The sequence below is a fragment of the Nipponia nippon genome, unplaced genomic scaffold, assembly GCF_047370975.1.
Source record: "Nipponia nippon isolate SJK-2023a ecotype South Korea unplaced genomic scaffold, ASM4737097v1 scaffold_12, whole genome shotgun sequence".
Classification (NCBI taxonomy): Eukaryota; Metazoa; Chordata; class Aves; order Pelecaniformes; family Threskiornithidae; genus Nipponia; species Nipponia nippon.
Window position 1 is genome coordinate 17,890,671 of NW_028262313.1, and position 19,966 is coordinate 17,910,636.

Genomic DNA, 19,966 nt, shown 5'->3' on the forward strand with positions numbered 1-19,966 from the left:
AAATTCAGTGCTGCCTCTCTATACTGCCGTGCAGTTCAGTCTGTTATGGTGACATCATTACGTTGCTTAAGGTGAAATATACAGTTTTGAAGGTAAAAGTCTGTCAAGTTTCTATTCCGTTAAGACCATTTTGTGACCGAGTGAAGTAAGCAATTTGGAAACCACCACCAATAGCTGTCTGACTGACTATGTGTCTGTCTTAAAAAGTCTATACTGGAATCCAGTCACTTAAATATGGACCCATGTAATTTGCTTAGTGATTCCCTTTTATTGTTACTTTTGTAAAAATAAAATGGTATCACCATGATTTAACTTTTTTTTTTTAATTATATACGTTTTTGGATTATTTTGTTTTTAAAGTCCTCATCCATTGGAAAAGGCATCTTTTTCCCCAAATTCAAGTCAAATACACTTGACACCTCAGAGAAAAAAAAAAAAACACAAACAAACACGGAGATCCATAAAATGTCAGTAAGCTAAAATGGAAAGTAATTTCAGTGCGATAATTTTATATAACAAAACCAGATTTTGAGGTGATGGTACTCAATAGGTAATAATCATTATAAACAAGTAAAACATTGGCGCACCTAGCAAAATCATGTTATGTATATCTTTATTACAGTTTTCAGAATACATGGATTAACAATGGCCAGGCTGTGATTTCATCAAACTCCTATTTTAAACATTACATACAAACACAGAGCTGTTTTAAAAATAGAAATGCATGAGTTTTGTCACCTTTTTTTTTTTTTTTTGGCATCAGGACTCATATGACTTCCAAAAGGGAAACCAAATGGTGCATGATAGCAGACTGACTAAACTGTAAGAGATTATTGTTCACATTCTGTGGCATATGTATCACCTCAAACAGTGCTAAAAGAAGCACTACAAGAACAAATCTTTCTCCTTTAACATTCTTCTAATGACATCAGTGGGTGCTGAGTGACAGCGTGCAGGACTGCAGAATTCACAGGCTTACACAACTCCCTTTCCTGTGCACAAAAGCAATATGTGATCTGAAATGGAGACACCTGAAGCTGAGGGATTTGGCTTTATCTGCTTTGATTTTTTAAAAATTTATTTACATTTTGTGTGCATGCGTGGGCGTGTGTGTAGATACTGCAGAAGAAGAGATGTAGAGGTTTCTTACACTACTTATTTTAAAATGAATAACTTGCAAATACAGTATGGCACATAAGAGGTGGGCTTTACATTGCTTTATCACTTAGCATTTGTTATGCCTGACCTCTCAGCAATTTGAAGGCAAACATTAAAGTATAAGTCAGCCAAGCCTTTGTTTAATGTATAAGAAGCAATTTACATATATAGGTAAGTTTGCTCCCACATTACTATTACCAGCTTTAAATATTTACTAGCTATATCATTCTCAATATAGGCAGTACTAAATTCACCCATCAAAGCAGGATTTGCCCGAGGGATGCAAAAGCCGAACATTGCAAAGTTTTCTTAATGAAAGCTACAGGAGGATTTCCAGAGCCAAACCTAACACTCAGCCAGATCCTCAGAGTTTTGCAAACCATTTGTACGTTGCGGGATGAATTTAAAGTAGGTCACTGATGAATTGTGGTTTGGATAGAAACCATGAAAACATGATGTTTTTTACAGTATTTGTCTGAGGTAGTACATATACCACACACAAAAATGCAAAAATATACAGATATTCATAACTATTTGCATACTACAGAAGGGAACTATGGGAATGCTTGCATTTGTATCTGAATTGTCAAGAAAGAACAGATAATTTTAGATAACATTTTTCATATTGACCATGGTTACCTAAAACCAGAACAAATTATATAATAGTATTTCTGGGAATACTTCCTGAAGCTCTTTGTCAATGCCCTCTGAGGCACTAATTTTGTTTTGGCTTTAGCATCAGTTCATAATATGATTAACAGTTAAACCAACAATCACTTATTTGCTGGGAAAGGATATTTGTTGAATCACAAACAAACATACATGACAAACTGTGTTGCAATTTTTTCTCAGTAAACGGCATAAAACTTGAGCAAAAATATCTAGTGTCTTTACATTTCTGATCTGTACAGCCAGTAGTTAAGCAACAGAGATGTATATTTGTATATGATTTAAACGTTTCATTCCCATGTCAATTGCAAATTTAGTTCAATTCATTGCAAAGGTAAGATTATCTTCCTCTTAAATAAACTAAGAAATGTAAACAGTGTAACATCATAAAAAAAAAAAAACCTCTTCAGTACTTGCAACTGGTAAAATGTGAATGCAAACAGATGTGCTGGTATATTGTTAACGTAATGTCTCAGAGGACATATAGTGAAACATAATTAGCAAGAAATTTATGTATGAACCCTCCAGCGATTTTCTTTCTGGGATTACTCTGAATACAAATATAATTTAACTGATATACTTCATTTTTTTTTTTAAATTAGAAAATAAGGCAAGTGCATTTCTGAAAAAGGTGCTACTCTTCTACACTTCTAGATAAACATGTGACACCTCTGAAAATTAGATCAATAATAAAAACATTAAAAATATCTGCAATTTAATATAGACTGAAAAACTATCAAAAGACAAAGTGACCAGCATCAATTTCAGAAAATATTTTAGACTTCATAAATACGAGCACCCTATATTTACATAAATTATCTTCTAAACTAGTTTTCCTTTGAAAGACACTTTTGTTCTAACAGATATGTCCATTAAATTATATAAATGTTTCAAATACGAAAAAAATTGTAGTAAAATAGAAGCATCAGATGATGTTATTTTGGATTTGCTTTTTTTTCCTAAGATTTGGTTCTTGAAAATCTGCAGTCAGCTTTCACAGAGCTTAAAAAAAAATATAACCCATGGAAATGAAAAACTCGTGCACTAATAATTACTGCTACAGTATAAAGATTCTGTTGTGAGCTTTTGAGTTTTCACATATAAAGATTATACCAATACTTGTAAATCCCAGCAAAATGCTCATTTTAAAATTTGACCTCTAATACACTGTTGATTGTAGTACAAATTTATATAGACATTATGAACCTAATCCTTTTAAACTGGCTTTGTACATTAAGCAAATTTTTAGAACTGTAAATTTAATAGTTCCATTTTAAAAAGTTATGCTTCAATACGAGGTTGATGTTGACCTTACACAAAACAGGATATAATTCTTTGTACCTCTCACTGATAAACAGGGAGACAGAATCCTGTTGCATGCATTTTTTTTTTTTTGCGGAAGTACCATACAACTCTTTAGTTTGTTACTAAAAAACCCCCCCAAAACCCCAAACAGTTTAGGAAGAGTATTAGTTGACAGTACACATTTCACTAGGCTTCAGTCGTATTCCTATGTTTAGAGAGAGAGCAACAGGCAAAACCCGTTTCCTTTGAAGACAATTTAAAAAAAAACACTATTTCAATACTAGATTGAAAAGGAGCTGTATCTTTTCTTACAATAATTGGATATTGATCACTGGAGTCTGAAATTGTGAGAATTTACCCCAAACTATCTGACTAGGCTTAAGAGTATCTTACCAGAGAAGCAAAAAGAATCTACTGTACAAAGATGCTTGGCTCAAGCAGTAGTGCAAAGTTATACTGCCCCAGTATTGAATGCTCCTCTAGAGCTAGCAGTTTGTGCACAGAAAACAATGATGTGACACCTTACCTTCCAAATGTTCCTTATATAGCATTAAAAAAAAAGTTCCCCGCAACACCAGGCAATAAAAGTATTCATAATAATTCATCAATCAGTGAAAAGCAATAATAATTTGACAACAAGTGCCATCTACTACATAGTATCCCGTTTTTTTTAAATATCATAGTTGAGCAACGTATGAGTAGTTCCACTAGAACTCTCACTTAAAATCCTCCATCCCATCCAGATAAGCAATGAACCTTTAGTAAAAAGGATGGTGAAGACTGCCCTGAACACCAAACAGACTGTACATTCAACTAGAGTCTGGGGAGGAAAGGGAACTATAGTTTCCCATTGAGTGGCAGAACATACACAGTGTCAGCTACTAAACTGACTGCTCACCTGAGGTACTGCAGTGCAAGGGGCCTGTATACAAAGTAGAATGGGAGGAGCTTCCCGAAAAATCAGACTGCTGCAATCATTGATCACTGCTATATAGTGCTCCAGGTAGAAAATCTGTTCTTAGCTGCTAAACCCTCAGCACTAAAATCCACCAGTAGAGATCCCGCTACATATTTTACCTGAGAAACAGAGAAAAAACTCAGAGGCAGTTCTGAATATCTTCATAATGTAGCTTGTCTCTAAAAACCTACACAAAGGTACTTTTAGCGTAATTAAAATAGGACGATCGTATTTTCCCCCTAATATCTTTATAAAGAATATATAAGTGCATAATTAGAAAAATCCCTCCTTAGATACAGTTAAAAACATATCCTGCCCTTGATATCATTTAATTTTGGTAAAATCCTATGCTCTGTTTTATTGTTTGTTTTTTTTTTTTTTTTAGCAGTGATAAGTAACTATACATCATCATATCACCAAAAGTGTAGATATGTGGTATATCCTACTTGCAGCCAAAATAGCTGAATCCACCAGGCTTTACATTGAGATAAGATTTTCAGCAACCTAACTGGGGCTATGCGTTGCTTTTTTATGGTTACAAAAAAGATTCTGATAATGTACACCAGCTCATCTCTGAATTTATTAACATACAATTTTATTATTTTTTCCTTTCATGTCCAAATCAGAACTGCAAATGGAATCCACAGCTGTATTTTTTCAACAAATTTTTGTTTTCTTACCCATGAAAAACATAACCTAGAAATCCCCAACTCCTTTCATGTAAGTTGCCAGCTTTAAAAAAAAAAAATGGAGGGGAAAAAAAAGAAAGAACATAAGAAAATAAGATAGATATCCTACTGTTTAACACTGTTTACAGATCTTGGTAGTTGGGGTAATAAGATACAGTATGTGGATTATTTAGCAATAGCTTTTAACATACATAATATTTATACACCTTCTCACTTAATCAATAACAGTATTCCTTTAGGATCATTGCCAATTTGTATGATAAACTCTTTTCAAAGTATATCCATTTAATTGTAAATAAAACAATTCACTAATTCTTTGGCATCAGAAGAATCATACAGCTGCAATTGTTCCATTGTGGCGAGAACGAGACCTTTCCAAAGTTACTCGTCTGTTATCTGTAATACAAAGAGAGGAAAAAAACAAATCACCATAAGATTTGAAACATGGATAATGCAATGTCAAGAGGTTTTCAAACAGCCCTGAAAATAATTTCAAATTATATGTAAATAAGTAACTAGGAGACTGGATCAGAGAAGTTTCACACTGCAGCTGCCAGACTGAGTTCAAGAGTTCTGCAATCAGCAATAAATTACTTTCTTGATCAGAGAAGCTGGGTGATAAAAGCATTAGGAGAATCCTGAAACACAGTCCCCTTGAAAATAGCACACAATAACTAAACTTCTGGGTAAAAATCTTATTTTCTAAACAATTTATGCACAGAAGCTCTGGAAAAATACATTTCAAGTTTCATGAGGATGTACTGACCAGTGTGGTGGTAAAAAGTCTACTAGATGCTACAAGTATAAAAGCGCTAACGCTGTTCACTATAATTTGGTACAGAGCTAAAAATAGAACAGTTAAATCAGCCACTTCCTAAGCATTTCCTGATTGTGCAATGTGAACAACTTTTAGTATAAAATATTACACAGTAATTATTGCAATGAATAATAAATATGTCTCTATCACAGGAAAACAATCATGAAGTACCACCTACATTCCTAAATGCCTTTAAAATAAAATTTTAAAGTGATGAATATACATATGCACACACACAAAAAGGGGCAGAAAATTAACCCCCGCTTAGTTTTCTGGAGGTTTTGATCTTTATTTTTAAAATGAGGTCCTGCCACGCATTTTTTTTTTTCTTTTTGTGACTGCTTACTTTTGACCTAGCCTTTTCTGTTCTCTCATGTCATATTCAGGTTGCTGCTCTTTGTTTGCACCAGTACAGTATCTACATTGCTACAGCATCAGGGTGTCCCAGCATATGGCTGGAACTCCTGCGTAGTACCGGAATATTAAAAAACAACAGTCACTTCAGAAGCAAAAAGTCTGACAGACAAACTGCAGGCAAGCAGGTTTTCTCAGCTTTTTTCCAAATGAGTCGATCTAGCTCTATCTGTTTCCACAGTGCAGCAGACTATAAAAGCATGTGTTACTGGTACTGCTGTGGGGGAGTGCTAAACTTGGGCCAAGGCAGAAGGTTCAGGCATAAAGCACGAGACCCCAGTGCGTCTGATGGGCAGAAATACATTCTTTGAAAAAGCCATTGACTGAATCACTGTGTTCCAAAGACCGGGGGAAAGGCTGGAGCAAAGACCAATCTGGGATCTCACCAATGTAGATAAATACCTGAAGGGAGGGTGCAAAGAGGCCGGAACCAGGCTCTTTTCAGTGGTGCCCCGTTAGAGGACCAGAGGCCGGGGGCACAAACTGAAACACAGAAGGTTACTTCTGAACATCAGGAAACACTTTTTTAGTGTGAGGGTGACTGAGCACTGGAATAGGTTGCCTGGGGAGGTTGTGGAGCCTCCATCCTTAGAGATATTACAAAACTGTCTAGACATGGTCCTGGGCAACTGGCATGATGACCCTGCTTGAGCAGGGGGGGAACAAGATAACCTCCAGAAGTCCCTTCCAACCTCAACCATTTTGTGATTCTGTTCTAAGCTAACAAATCCAGAAATGGTTCAAGCACATTAAATAAGGTTCTGCAGAAGACAAAGAAAGTAATCTCTGTAATCTGTTTCTGGGCAAAGGACAGAGGATGCCTGTGGAGGCTGCATGGGCTCTGCAAAACCAACCTTCCTTCTCCCTGTTCAGTGAAAGTGTCTCCAATGCTACAGGGAATTAACGGCTCCTTTAGCAAGATTATTAGTTCTTTTTATAGTTCTGCTGTGCCTCCTTTTCCTAATGAATCTATCCATGCATAAAGTATTCAAATTACCCTAAGTCAATCTGTTTTGCATGGGAATAAATCTCTACACTGGTTGCAGTGTCAGTAGGCACTGGAAATTAAAGCACAAAAATGCTGTCTAAAACCCAAGGAGAGTCATCAACTCAAAGGTGCTGCTCTTCCTCTGTAACAGTGAATAGTAAAGAGACTAGTGATACTTGCTCTCAGTGGGGAAAAGTGCCTTCACCAGTAGACTATTTATTGATATAATTTCAAGATTGTCAACTGCACAGGTTAAAAACAGATTAAGAGAGTCTAAGAACCATTGATTTCTTCATACTTTTTAGATTTTTCTCTTTTCTGTTTCTTTTCATCATGGTAGAGACAAACATTTTCTGCAAATGACAGTTCAGATTCTCCTGTAATTGTACAACTGAGCTAGGACTTAAATAAAACTCAAACAAAATTGTAAAAATCAGAAGCATTATCATTTCCTTCTCCAGCTGACGACAAACGAAGAATTTTCCCCATTATTAGAAGAACTTTATTCTTTTAAATTACTTCCAGTTTTTAAATAGAAGTAATTATATTTTCTACAGATAGGAATACAAAATATGAAAGATTCAAGAGAGCCTGGAAAGAACCACAAGGTTCTTCTAATCAAGGAAACTGGGATACAATGATTCAGTTATTACCAGTAAGAAACAATGTCAGCATTTGCAAGAGATTTTTCTGCAAAGCTTAGAGCGATTTATAGTGAGGTCTTACTAAAACAAAGGCAAGTAGGATATAAATTACACTTTGATAAAATTTTCAGCTCATTATAAAAAAGGGATGGGAGGATTAGATTTAGTTACTATCAACATGAAAGCTTTAACATATCTGAAAATTTTGGAGGTTAATATAAAGCATTTCTTGTTCTTTACAAAGAGATCTATTTTATTCACCAGTGAATCTGCAAGCAACCTTGTGTGTGTATTTATACCTGGTTAAAAAAAGAAGCATTAGTATGTGTACATACTTATATACATACACATAAAGAAATAACTCATTTCTTCACTGGATGGAAAATGCGCTTGTATATGTATAAACATATTCATTAGGTTAAAATAAAGGGTTTCATATTAGGATCTGAAACTGGGTTGGGCTGGTATTTCAGTGACTCAAGCAAAAATTTAAAAAAAATCATGACATAACACTTTCAACATACACATTCAATTATCTCCAACAACTCTATTTACTTTTTTTTACATTACAGACCATATTGACTACAACACAAAGCAAGACTGGCTTATAAACATGACTATGGCTGTTCTAACATAAAACTACGTATACCATCAATAAATGGTAAAACTATTCACTTGTATTGCGGGGGTGGGGAGGGAAAATAAAAGGCAGTAGCAGTAACCTAAGAGCATTTAAAATTAAGCCAAAAATCATTGCCAAAAGGCTCAGGTGTTCACTTTAGAAGCATGTAAAAATGACTAGAAAACATGATAATAGTTTCTGTGTGTATCAATCATGCCTTCTGGGTAACCCATCTACCTTTCTAGATGAAAACTTTGTTTCTTACTTTAATGTCAGAAGTCCATCTCTTAAAAGTAGGCGATTTAAGAAGCATCTGCAAAGCTCGTACTGCAGACATTATAATCTGTCTCAGAAATGAACACGAGCTTAAAAGTGGTCTCTCAATCAGCTGAATGGACCTTTTCTTGTAGCAGTAAAAGGTAGAGCAACGAAGGATTGAAATGGAAAACAAAGCATAGTTTTAGATCATAAAATAATCTTCATCTTTTAGCTAGCTGGATCAAATTCAAATGAAGTAAATATACAATTACATACTGAGAAATCAAATCAGTAGTTCCTTTCTAGTATATATAATACCGGAATGTGATCTTGACCACGTAAACTTTACACCTCCACTGAAAAAATATATGGACTTTGTTATAGTAACAATTACTTGCTCAAGTCTTCTTGCACTCAATATAGTACCGAGATGGGAATAAATAATATCTACAACATACTAAGTACTTGTAGAGGTGCTTTTGATACATACACATCATTCACCACATAATATGAATTTACTGATGTAAAAAAATAAACAGCAAAACCACAATAAGGTTAGTGTATAAGTACAATAAATATATCCCACGAAGTCAACAAAAAAACCCTAAACAGTTATTTTTAGACAATGTATTTTAATTTTATGGAATTTGAGAACTTCACCCTTAAGATGTTCTCCCTTATACTCTTATGTATAAAGCATTAGAAATTACAATAAATTAAAAACACATTGGTAGGGAAGAGAAAAATATTTTTGCAAAAACTATACTCTGGAAAATGTATTTTTCCTTTCCTTAATGCTCCTTCATTATTTCTCTTATTAAAAGAGAAGTCTCAATAGCTGCAACAGATTTATTAACTCAGTAGCTTGTTATCAACATAAAACTCAGTTATATTAGGAGAAAAATAAATGATATTTTGCAGAACTTCAATACTAAGATTAAGTGACTTTTCCATTTCACTTTCTTCTTATCCACTCTTCCAGGTAGTAACTTTGTGCTCTCCTAATTATAAACCTTACTTTTTATGAGCAATCAATGCTAGTAATAATACAGATGATGTGGAATCGAACGGACTAGTCATGAGACTGAGATATCTGATAATAGAGAAAGACAAAGAGTCTACAAAACCATACCTCAAAGGTACTCGATTGGAATATGTATTGTCCTGTAACAACCACAGAAAAATTTCTCTCTTTGACATGCCTTATAATAAAATTATGTGTTATAAACTCCTACCTTGGGCTTGGTACCTTCGTTGACTAACTCCCCAGGATTAAGTATTTTTTTTTCCGGTCAGTTAAAGCTTTAAAAGTGTTTCTTTGTGCCTTAATTACAGCAGTCAATTCAAACACTAGACTGATTTTGAAATCTTATTTCCCTGCAAACTTTCCTGGAGTGCTCATCAGGAGACTATCTTAGTTCCTCCCACATGTAAATAACTGCAGCACCCCTAGATTAGCATTAAAAAACCATGACCACCAACCCCCCCAAACCACACAAAACCCCCACAAAACCAACAACAAAACATGACTGGTGCAGATAACTACTTTTTGACCTTTTTTTAAAATAAAAGGTTGAAACATTAATCTGTATGCAGAAGATGAACCCCCTAAATGTTGTAGGAAAACGGGCTAAAAAGAATACTGGGATTTTCAGGAATGAAAGAGGGGGAGAGAGAGAGAGAAAGAGAGAGAACCAGAACTATCTTGCCTTCTTCAAAGACAGTGGTCAGAGAACCCTCGTACCTGAACAACATGTATTTTAAAGAATGTCTTAGTTAATAAATGCTATGTTAATCACATTAATAAGAGCTTAAAATAGTGCCAAAATGTTGAATCTGGAAGAGGAAGTGTACAGCGTTGGGTGCTCAGCTACCAACTGTTGTGCTGAAGCACATACTGGAGGGCATGAGCCTCAGTAAGGAGAAATCTCAAATGTTAATTTAAAAAGCTCACACCATTAATTTGCACAGTTACTACATCTTTTATTTTTTTTTCCCTCCTGACTAACCAGCCCAAGGTGAAAGAAGGTACCAGCTTGGGCTGACTCGAAAATGACCATATGAAGAAGGCAGAACACTCAGAAATGAATAAAATATTTAAAATTTCATCGTTTTGAAATAATTTTGACTATGCAAAAGGTGCAGAAACGCATATTTTAAGGGAATTTGTATGGCCTATGCCTCTGGGAATCAGTGAAAGCATTTACATCAAATACTTATTTATTCATTCAAGTAAAATTTTGTTCAATGGGAAATCCTACTGAAAGACATCTACTTTCCATGAACAACCCAAGGGAAAATACTCATACAGTTCCAGGTACTTCAGCAAGCACCACAAACATATATAGCACAGAAAACAATCCGAAGAGCAAGATAATTTCCTATAAGTATGCAATGATTACACACAACATGAGTAAGCTGGTCATTTAAGAATGTTTTAAATGAATACACTGTCACAACAGCTGATAATTTCAAGGCACGAACACTGCATCTGTGATATTGATGACATTGGCATTTCGTCTTTAAAAAAAGGTGGAAATCTGAATTGCACTTTACAAGTGCCACTTTTTTTCCTGAGAGATAACTAAATATTTTCTTTATAGTGTCATTGATTAAAACTGGGACAAGTTAGAATAAATTTAAGTCACTTTAACCTGGGTAGCCTCTAGTTTTCTCCTTGAACCATCTATGCATAGGGAAAACTGAAGCCAAGCTACAATGTCATTTGATGTAAGAACGTATTACCAATTGCTTTAAAGAGTAACCCATGACAAGAATTAACTTTATTATTTTTCTGTATTGACTGCACGCACCTTCATCAGCTTAGCTTACCAACAATGAAAGGTAAATCTTTTTGGAAATTGGAATTGATAGAACATAAGACAGAATCAGAATTGATATACTGTAAGACAGCAGGGAAGCCCATTACTCTCCAACTTTAACAGCTACAGCTGAACACTGTTCTCTACATTGCCTGGCCTGTACCTATGACATTATTAGAGAATACCAACTGAGAAATAACCTAGTCAAGGAAATTAAAAGCTTCAAAACTGTTGTCCATGTCTAGAAGAAAATCATTTTGAGAAACAGCATCTTGAGAGAAAATGGCTCTCCTAACCTCAATTCTGTTAAGATTCAGTCCATCTCTGTGAGATTTGATTTCAAATTGATCTTTCAAAATGTGTTGGCTATATAAAAAAAAAAAAAAAAGGCAATGAGGTAAAAATCAGTTATGGGAGAAATGCAGCCAAAATAACACCTCAGAAAGAACTCTCTGAAATAGACAGCACTTTCCAAAAGATCTTTATTGCAAATAGATGAAACAAGCAAATAAAACAGTTTTCTAACTGGGTTAAGGGAAACTGCACAGTTAATATGTTTTCTTTTAATCTTTTAGTATTTTAAACACTCTTATTTCAACCTCAACAGGCACCCTACACATGCCTGGCAAAATCTGAACTAGACCCTTTATAACCATCACACTGGGTCATTTTACATTCATTTGGATTTGATATTTTTGTAACCAAAAATGAGAAAAGATCAAGTGATACAACATCCCTGTTCTCAGCTTTTTTTTCCTAAACAGAATCTCAGATTCTTGACAATCAAACTTAAGTGACAGCTAAAATGGTTATTTTAGCATTGCTTTCAAAGAAAACATTGAGATTTCAAGCAAACCCTGTAGCTGTGAGGTCAAATTCTATAAAGCCTGTTTTATTTCGGTTTAGACTTCCATGTGAAAGCTGAGTGACAACCTGAGCATATACACAGTATATGTTGTTATGATGGAGAAAAAGAATCTTTCCCTTAGGCCAAAGAAATAGCGGGGGGTGGGGTGGCTGTAATAATTTAAAAATTACGTTCTTGACCTGGTTAGTGGGATGTTTACCAATATTGATACATAAGAAAAGGTGTTGAACAGTAAGAAAAGGAGTCTGTGTAGCTATTAAGAAGATTTCTAGCATAGGAAGAAAAAGCACTAAGGACAACTGTAACAAACTTAAAAGGACATCTCTCAAGACTTGTTCCTCCTCAGAAAAAAGCAGACACACATAGCTCCTCAGTTATCTGTGAAGTCAGGAGTGCCAAAATTATCATGATAAGATAGTAAGCCTTAAGGTAAGATAGATTTGTATGTAGATATGTATGCCGTTTTAAAATATTTGCTTCAAAAGCATTAGTCATATGGGTAACACACGGTACCTTCGTTTTAAGAAGGTTCCCAGACCATCCTATGTGCACAATTTCTCATTAAGAACATATGCGGATGTTTGGATTCTTTTTAACTTGCTAAATAAAAGTTGTTAATACGCAGAAGCACTGTACTACAGAGCCAGGTCTAAAAGACGGAGAGCTAAAGGAGTTAAGTCCTGACACAAAGGGGTTTCACTCAGATCAAAAGGGAACAAAGACACATCTAATCTTACTGCTGCCACTCAGACCTCGCTTGCAGGGCACCGTTAATTGTAGCCTTTGAGTTGTATGAAAATGCAGAACATCAGTAGAAAAAACATTTATTTATGTTCTATGTGTTACACATAAAAATGCTTTAAAAATGAATAACGTGAGAAGTTTTAATGTTAAATGGCATGTGTGATGACATTTACCAGCTCGGTGCAATCCAGCTGTGACCACAGTCAATACAGTATAGGAACACAATAAAAGTAACACTTTGGCAACCGAAATCTAGAACGTTGACCATCAGTATCACAATTCCATTAAGCAAATAAATACTTATCCTATTTAGAGCTGAAGAAAATCTAACAAAGTTAAGTATTTACAGAATAAAAATGGATTTGTAAACCCTATTTTCAATTAATCTATTTAAAATAAATTTTACTATTGCTTACTTCAGGCCTTAAAGATTTAAAAAAAAAAAAAAGAATTGGCCCAATAAGCTAAGATTCTTCAAACCTTTAAATGATCTATTTAATATTTGAATTTGACTTTGCTTTCTTTGGGATATGCATTGAAAGCTCTTCCACAAGAGCTGCAATGGAAAAGCCTTAGTTTGAGACAACACATGCCTGCCTCAGGGGTTACAAGACAAGTCAATCTATTTTTCTCCTTTCCTCCAAGGGTAATTGGCCTTTAAAATTACAGAGGAAAATAGGCCTTCATGTCAGTACAATGCAGGCACATATACAGCCATTTTCCATTTCTTTTTCAGTTTGAATTCTCAGCTGAGAACTAAACTTATAAAGGTGGGAAAATAAAAAGAAGATGAAGAAGAACGATTGCATCAGTTCAAATCCTCTCCAATAACAAGCAGCACTGTGACCAGCATTTGAGTCTGGAATTTACTGAAACCCACTATGAATAGCTGTCATTTTCCTAGCCTGTATTTTTTTATTCTTGTTTGTGACAAAATTTGCTTGAATTTTTGTGACAGCCTGTACCACCGGCATTCATGGAGATTTGTCACAGAATTTAGTTAAACTGAGAAGTTATAATTATTGCTTCGTTTCTCAATCTCACAAAATAATGCTGATTTTTACCTCATCCTTATGAAATTGCCTTTTTCAAGCAGCAATCATGGCTGTGAGTATCCCTACAATCCTTACGCTGTGCTACACACACAATCATGTACAAACTCAGAGTTTCAGACTTTGCATACTGTTAAATTGTATATAGTAAATTTTAACTTGGCTAATAAATTGTTTCAAAGCAGTCAAACTCGGACGACAGTCTTCATATTTTTCTGATTGCTACTGAATGTGATTTGTAATACATTGCTCACACCATACCTCTAGTAAGAAATTCTCATGCGAAAATATTTTCCAGTGCATAAAGATGAGCAAGCAGCTAAACTACAACTGATACACAAAACCACCACCACCACCAAAGTAGAAAAGAAGTCAAAACAACTTAGTCTTTTTAAAAGAATACTACAATTCCCTTGAAACAGTATTGAAAGTATACCACTAAACCTTTAATGTGAACTTGCTCACTGGGAGTGTGTATACAGGTGCAAAGCAATTATTAGATTTGATATCCAAATGAACTCAGGTTTCAATTAGAGCTTGAATGCTTCAATGACTCTATTAGTTTCCTTCCAATGCTCCCAGACCTGATCAACTTAATTATTCTGACTAGTGAAACATTTAGGACACGAATGTATGATTTGTTTTAAACCAAATGAGACAACTGAAAGTTCTTCATAAAATAACACAAAAAAGAGCAATATATGTGATGTGATGTGTCAAATCCTGGAAGAAGGTCAGGTCTAAGTAACAGTAACAAAGAAACAGAAAAAGAGAACCACTGCAATAGAATTGCATTTATTCAGATATTTTCCCTTGAACTTCTAATTTGTAACCTTTATTTCATCTCATGTACAGTGCAAAAGATGTATCTTACGAATCAGAAGGGCAAAACAAATTTCAGAGAGTAAATAAACTAGTAAGAAAAAAACCCAAACCTCAAAACACAGAGAATGTGTCTCTTCTTTCATGACTACACACACACTTTTAGCTGTTGTCCAAAAGTAAAATTAGATCCTCTAATAAAAACCATGTCATGTCAGAGAGGACAGATTTGCTGATGTAAAAGATGTGTTTCCCTATTTTAATTGTACCTACTATTTTACTGTTAAAGAAAAGTGTGTAACACTGCAAAAATATGTATTCATATTTTGAACAGATTTCGTCTGATGGTAATAAACCACACTCTTAATAAATAATGTAATTTAAAATGGCTTCCAAAATGTCCTATTCCTAGTTAACACTACTGCTCTTACAATTTGTATTTGCTTTGAAAGTAAGTTGACTGTAAGGTTACAAACAGGACAAAGAAATACAGACAGTAATAGGTTCCGAACTTCAAGTATACAAGCAGCCATGAAGTTAGCATCTTCTCATCTGAATGCATTTGTCCTTAAAAAGAATCAAACTGACATCAAAGTGGTCTCCTTGCCCCTTGCCTCCTTTCACTAATGATATGTAATGGCTGCTGAGCCTGCAATAAACGTGTTTATGTCCAGCTAGATTGCCATCATTTTACAATCTAATCTGATACTTTTAAGAAAGAAGAAAGTCACGAGAGACCAGCACCAGCTTGTGCTGAAGGCATTTCTTGACATCAACCTTCACTTTGCACTTCAAATGGAAATATTCGATTTGACAAAACATACAGAAAGTCAAGAGAAAAGGCTCTTCACCTCTTCTCCGAAATTACCTGATAGAAGTCAATACCAATTCCTTTACAAAGTTACAATCAAAACCTGCCAGATGAAAGTCAAAGGGGAAGCTTTCTAGCTAGTCCTTACAATATTTTATTAAAGAGTGGCCTAAGAATGTGTTTGCCTCCGCAGGATCACCCCCACCTCCACTTCTCATTTTCATCGGTTAGCAGTTTAAATACTGGAAGTTACATCTCCCATGCACAGATCCTTTATTCTTTGCATAGAACATGAAAGCAATGAACTCAAAGACAGAGGAAAAAAGAGAAAGCTCCCTCTTCTGTACAGGAATTTCTTTCAGAACAGGAGTTGGATAGGACTCCTGAAAAGCACGTATTTCCTGCTGTTTCATGTAAACTGGCTACCACGGTTTTTCTCCACACCCAGACAATTGACAGCCCTTGTCAAAAGCAAACAATTTTCTTGTAGCCTGCATATGTCTGTCTCTTGTATTTTTTATGCATCAGAAACAAATTGTCTTTATTTATATATAAAATAAAGGAGTCTGCAATAACTTGTAGTCTACATGTAAAATGAAATATTTTAAATAATACAATAAAGGCAGACTATCCATAATTATTTTTTGATTAAATAAAATATCAGCATTTTTTATTCATGGCTAGGTTAACATTTACAATTCAGCATTTTGCATTATTTAAATGGAATTGAATATGCTATGAGAAAACTTAAAACTACATCACTCCTGTATGACCGGCTGGCACAGGCTGCAGTCTTCTGTGCCCATCTGCACCTTCATGGTATAACATTAAAGAAAAGCTCCTGTCGGAGCCGGGCAAGATGATCTCATCACTACCTGTTACTTCTCTACACACCCCAACTGAGAATAACTAGATACTGCATGTGACTTTTACTATAAATTATTTGCAATGAAGGCATATGCAGGTTATGTGAAACTGTTGCTTATTAAAAGAATTCATACAAGAAAGTAATTTAGACTATACATGTCAGACTCGGAGGTAAAATATAACAACTTTTAGAAACTTAAAAGTTGAATTTCTTTCTTGGCTGAGCACAGACATCTCCTTTATGATTCAATGCAAGACCTCGGTGCTCACATAAGGTAGAATTTGACCCTTTATGTTCCTATAAAAAATAAAAGTATACAAGCAGTTAATGCTGTGAGAGGGCAACAAGTTTTCATTAAAGAGCTCAGAATAGCGTCTATTTATTAATACTTGGATCTGAGGAGTGTCATTTTTAAGGCTTCCTGTCCTATTTCAGAAACAACTCTCACAGATTAATGGAACACAAAAATTAACACCCGATCACTCCATAATCCTGATCTATTTTGCTTGCCAAGTCTGCCAATGTATCCCTTCCCCATCAATACAGCTCCTCCTGACATAACAGCAAGGACCTCAAAGGAAGAAGGGCAGGGGTAGCGAGTGATTACAGCACATACATCTGTTATTGAGACGGTTCCCAAGAACCTGCGAGTATTTTAGTCCTGCTTTAACAGCCCTTTTGCAAAGACTAAGGGGACAGCGATGTTTAGGTGCACTATTATTGTCTGCTTTTTAAAAACAGGTTTAAAAACTCTAGGGCTTTTTAAGATCATACACCAAAATTTTATTTCCAAATGAGTCTGACTACCTAAATGAATCCCTATTTAGAAAAAAAAATGCAATTATGTAAATATGGACACAACTGTTCCAGAAGCTAAATACCCATACACACACTTCTTTCTGAGGTCAAGCTTTTCCACCTTTCCCAGGTGCATAACTACAAACCCTTCCTTTACTAAACAACGTGCTGTGACAGTGCTGATAGCCCGTATTATGCATTATGAAGAGGGCCCTAAAAAAAAAAGTTATCATCTGTATTAAATGCAATACCAGGGCTGGCTTGACAGACACTAACGAACACATCCTCATAGTAACAGGAATATGTGGCAAGTTCTCAATGCAAATTCCAGAAGTTTTAAATACAAATTTCACTTCATTTTAAAAGAAAAATAAACAATATAGAGCTAAAAAGAAATTAATCTGTTCTGACTGAGATTTCTTCATCCCACTATTTCTACCAAAAATGCTCGAGGTCACCAATTAACAGATGACACCTTATTACAACCCACAAGTGTTGCACCCTCTGGACAAATGTCAAAAATGGAAAACTAATTGGCATCTTTCAACTTCTCAATACGAGAACTACAAACTTTTAAGAAATTACTTACCACTTACAAAGGGAGCTCCAGAGCAAGCAATGACAAGGTTAACATTGATTGTCATTGGTTTTGTCAGGTAGCAATGCAATCTTAATATTGCTTACACCTTTTTTTAATATTCCATTAAATATTGTATTGTATGTTGTCTTTTAAGCACTTGTATTTGAAATTAACTTACACTACAAGTCAAAGCTAGGTAACAGATGAATGAATTAAATGAGAAGAATTTTTCCATGAGTTTTTAACTATTATTTTGATTCAAAAATAACTATATCCAAATGCTAATGCCAACATTCATAATATCAATAAAAACTTTTTTACATACATGAATGCTAAGAAAGCAAAGTGATAGTAATGTGATGACTATACCAGAAAATTAGTCCTTCCTTCATAACTTCAGGTATGGCCACCTCCTTTTAAATAACATACTCATCCAAAACGTTTCTGGCAATAGTCTGTAGTCTTTTCTCCTGGAGGTCTTACCTAAATATAAACAGATTCCTCTCTGCTCTTTTTGGTGTTAAACAAGTTACCTAATCTTAATTAAGAGAGTATAGGTCTACTGTTTACAAACACCTACCTATTTGCTGACTTCTGCCACGCAGTCTGGCTTCTCTGCAGCTTTACTGCCCCTCTTGCTCACTGAAGAACTCTAGCTATACTGTGTGGGAAAAATACGCTCCTCCAGCTCCACTGAGCAGGGTGAACTGCTGTTCTTTGCTTTTAAGTCTCACCTGGTTACTGCATTGTTTCTGAAAGTTAAACTGCTTCATATCAATTGCTCACAATCCTCCTGTGCTCTCTGGCCTCTTTGTCGGTTATTAATTTTCTTAATACATTATCTATCAGTTATTCTTCCCTGACATGCAAAACTTATACTATGTTAAAACTCTCTTTAAGATAACACTGATACCATACTCCAACTTCTGCACTGATAATTGAAAATGAGCTGCTAATATAACTATGAACAGGGGAACTGAGAACTCGTGAGCAGATCTGTTCAGAGCAGGAATAGAAAAATCATCTGTACTTTCTCAAATCTTGCACAAGCCAGATACCACAAATTCTAGGTACCGAAGTCAACCATAAGGAATCCTGTATTTCACCTTTTTGTTTAGCTAACAAAGTCACTAGATGCTTTTGTCATTTATTTATGCTTCTATCAGCAAGAATCTGAAGCACAACATGCAACAAAGGACTGGTTAAGTATGTTCCCCCACCTGGTTACATTACAGGAGAACAAGATTTCCCATGACTGTACTTTCTTGGTTCCAGCTGTGATGAAGACAGAAAGAAAACAAACAAACAAAAAAGTATCTCAAATGCTTTCCCTTACTTCATGAGTAGGAATGACAAGGTAAGTCTCATTTCTCTTACTGTTTGCTTCAAGCTCCTCTCCCATTCTTAGCCTTTTTCATCACAGAACATAAAATGTAACTATTACACACACTCTTCAAACCTTTTTGGAGTCCTTCATCAACTTCCTCTCCACACTGAATCCACTCTACCTGTACACCTGGTTTTGCTTTAATTTCTAGGTGAATCAGCTTCATTTTTACCTGCTTTTCCCTCTCAGCATTTTCAGAACATGGCTATATAGCCTTCCAAAAATTTTGACAGGTATGTACAACATTAGATAAGCATCCCACCATTCCCCATGCCGCCCCATACCTCGAAAAAAAGGAGACAGTCACTCAGTCTTTTTATCTATCCTGATGCAGTGGGACTAAAACAGCCCGCTTATTCAGCTCATGCAATGTGTGTGAATGCAAAGCTTGAAGAAATATATTCACATTCATTTGGGCTGGATGGGAAGCAGTAACAACACCTTATACAAAGATGCTCAGGAAGATTTTTAAATTCTGCTCTAAACCCTTCTCCAGACTGAAGCGACAGAAGGACAGGGCAAGGGTAGCTTGGCTATGTATAAGGCAGCAGAAGAGGCTCAGAACAGGTCACTGCTGAGAGTGCAGAAAAATGAGCAAGTCATTCAGGGACAAATCTTGGCCTTAAGCATCTTCAGAACGCAGAGGACTTGATTTGCTAATAAGGATGAGGGTTGTCGGGTAATCTTTTTCA

At 35.3% G+C, this 19,966-nt stretch overlaps 1 protein-coding gene across 1 annotated transcript in view; it reads right to left on the reverse strand.

Moving 5' to 3' along the window:
• Positions 1-596: 596 nt before the first annotated feature.
• Positions 597-19,966, reverse strand: part of DIAPH2 (diaphanous related formin 2) — a 255,821-nt gene continuing 236,451 nt past the window's right edge. Inside the window, exon 28 of the mRNA XM_087749096.1 lies at positions 597-5,175. Coding sequence (XP_087605222.1) covers positions 5,111-5,175 — 65 coding nt within the window. The 3' untranslated portion in view covers positions 597-5,110. The remainder of the gene's footprint in view (positions 5,176-19,966) is intronic.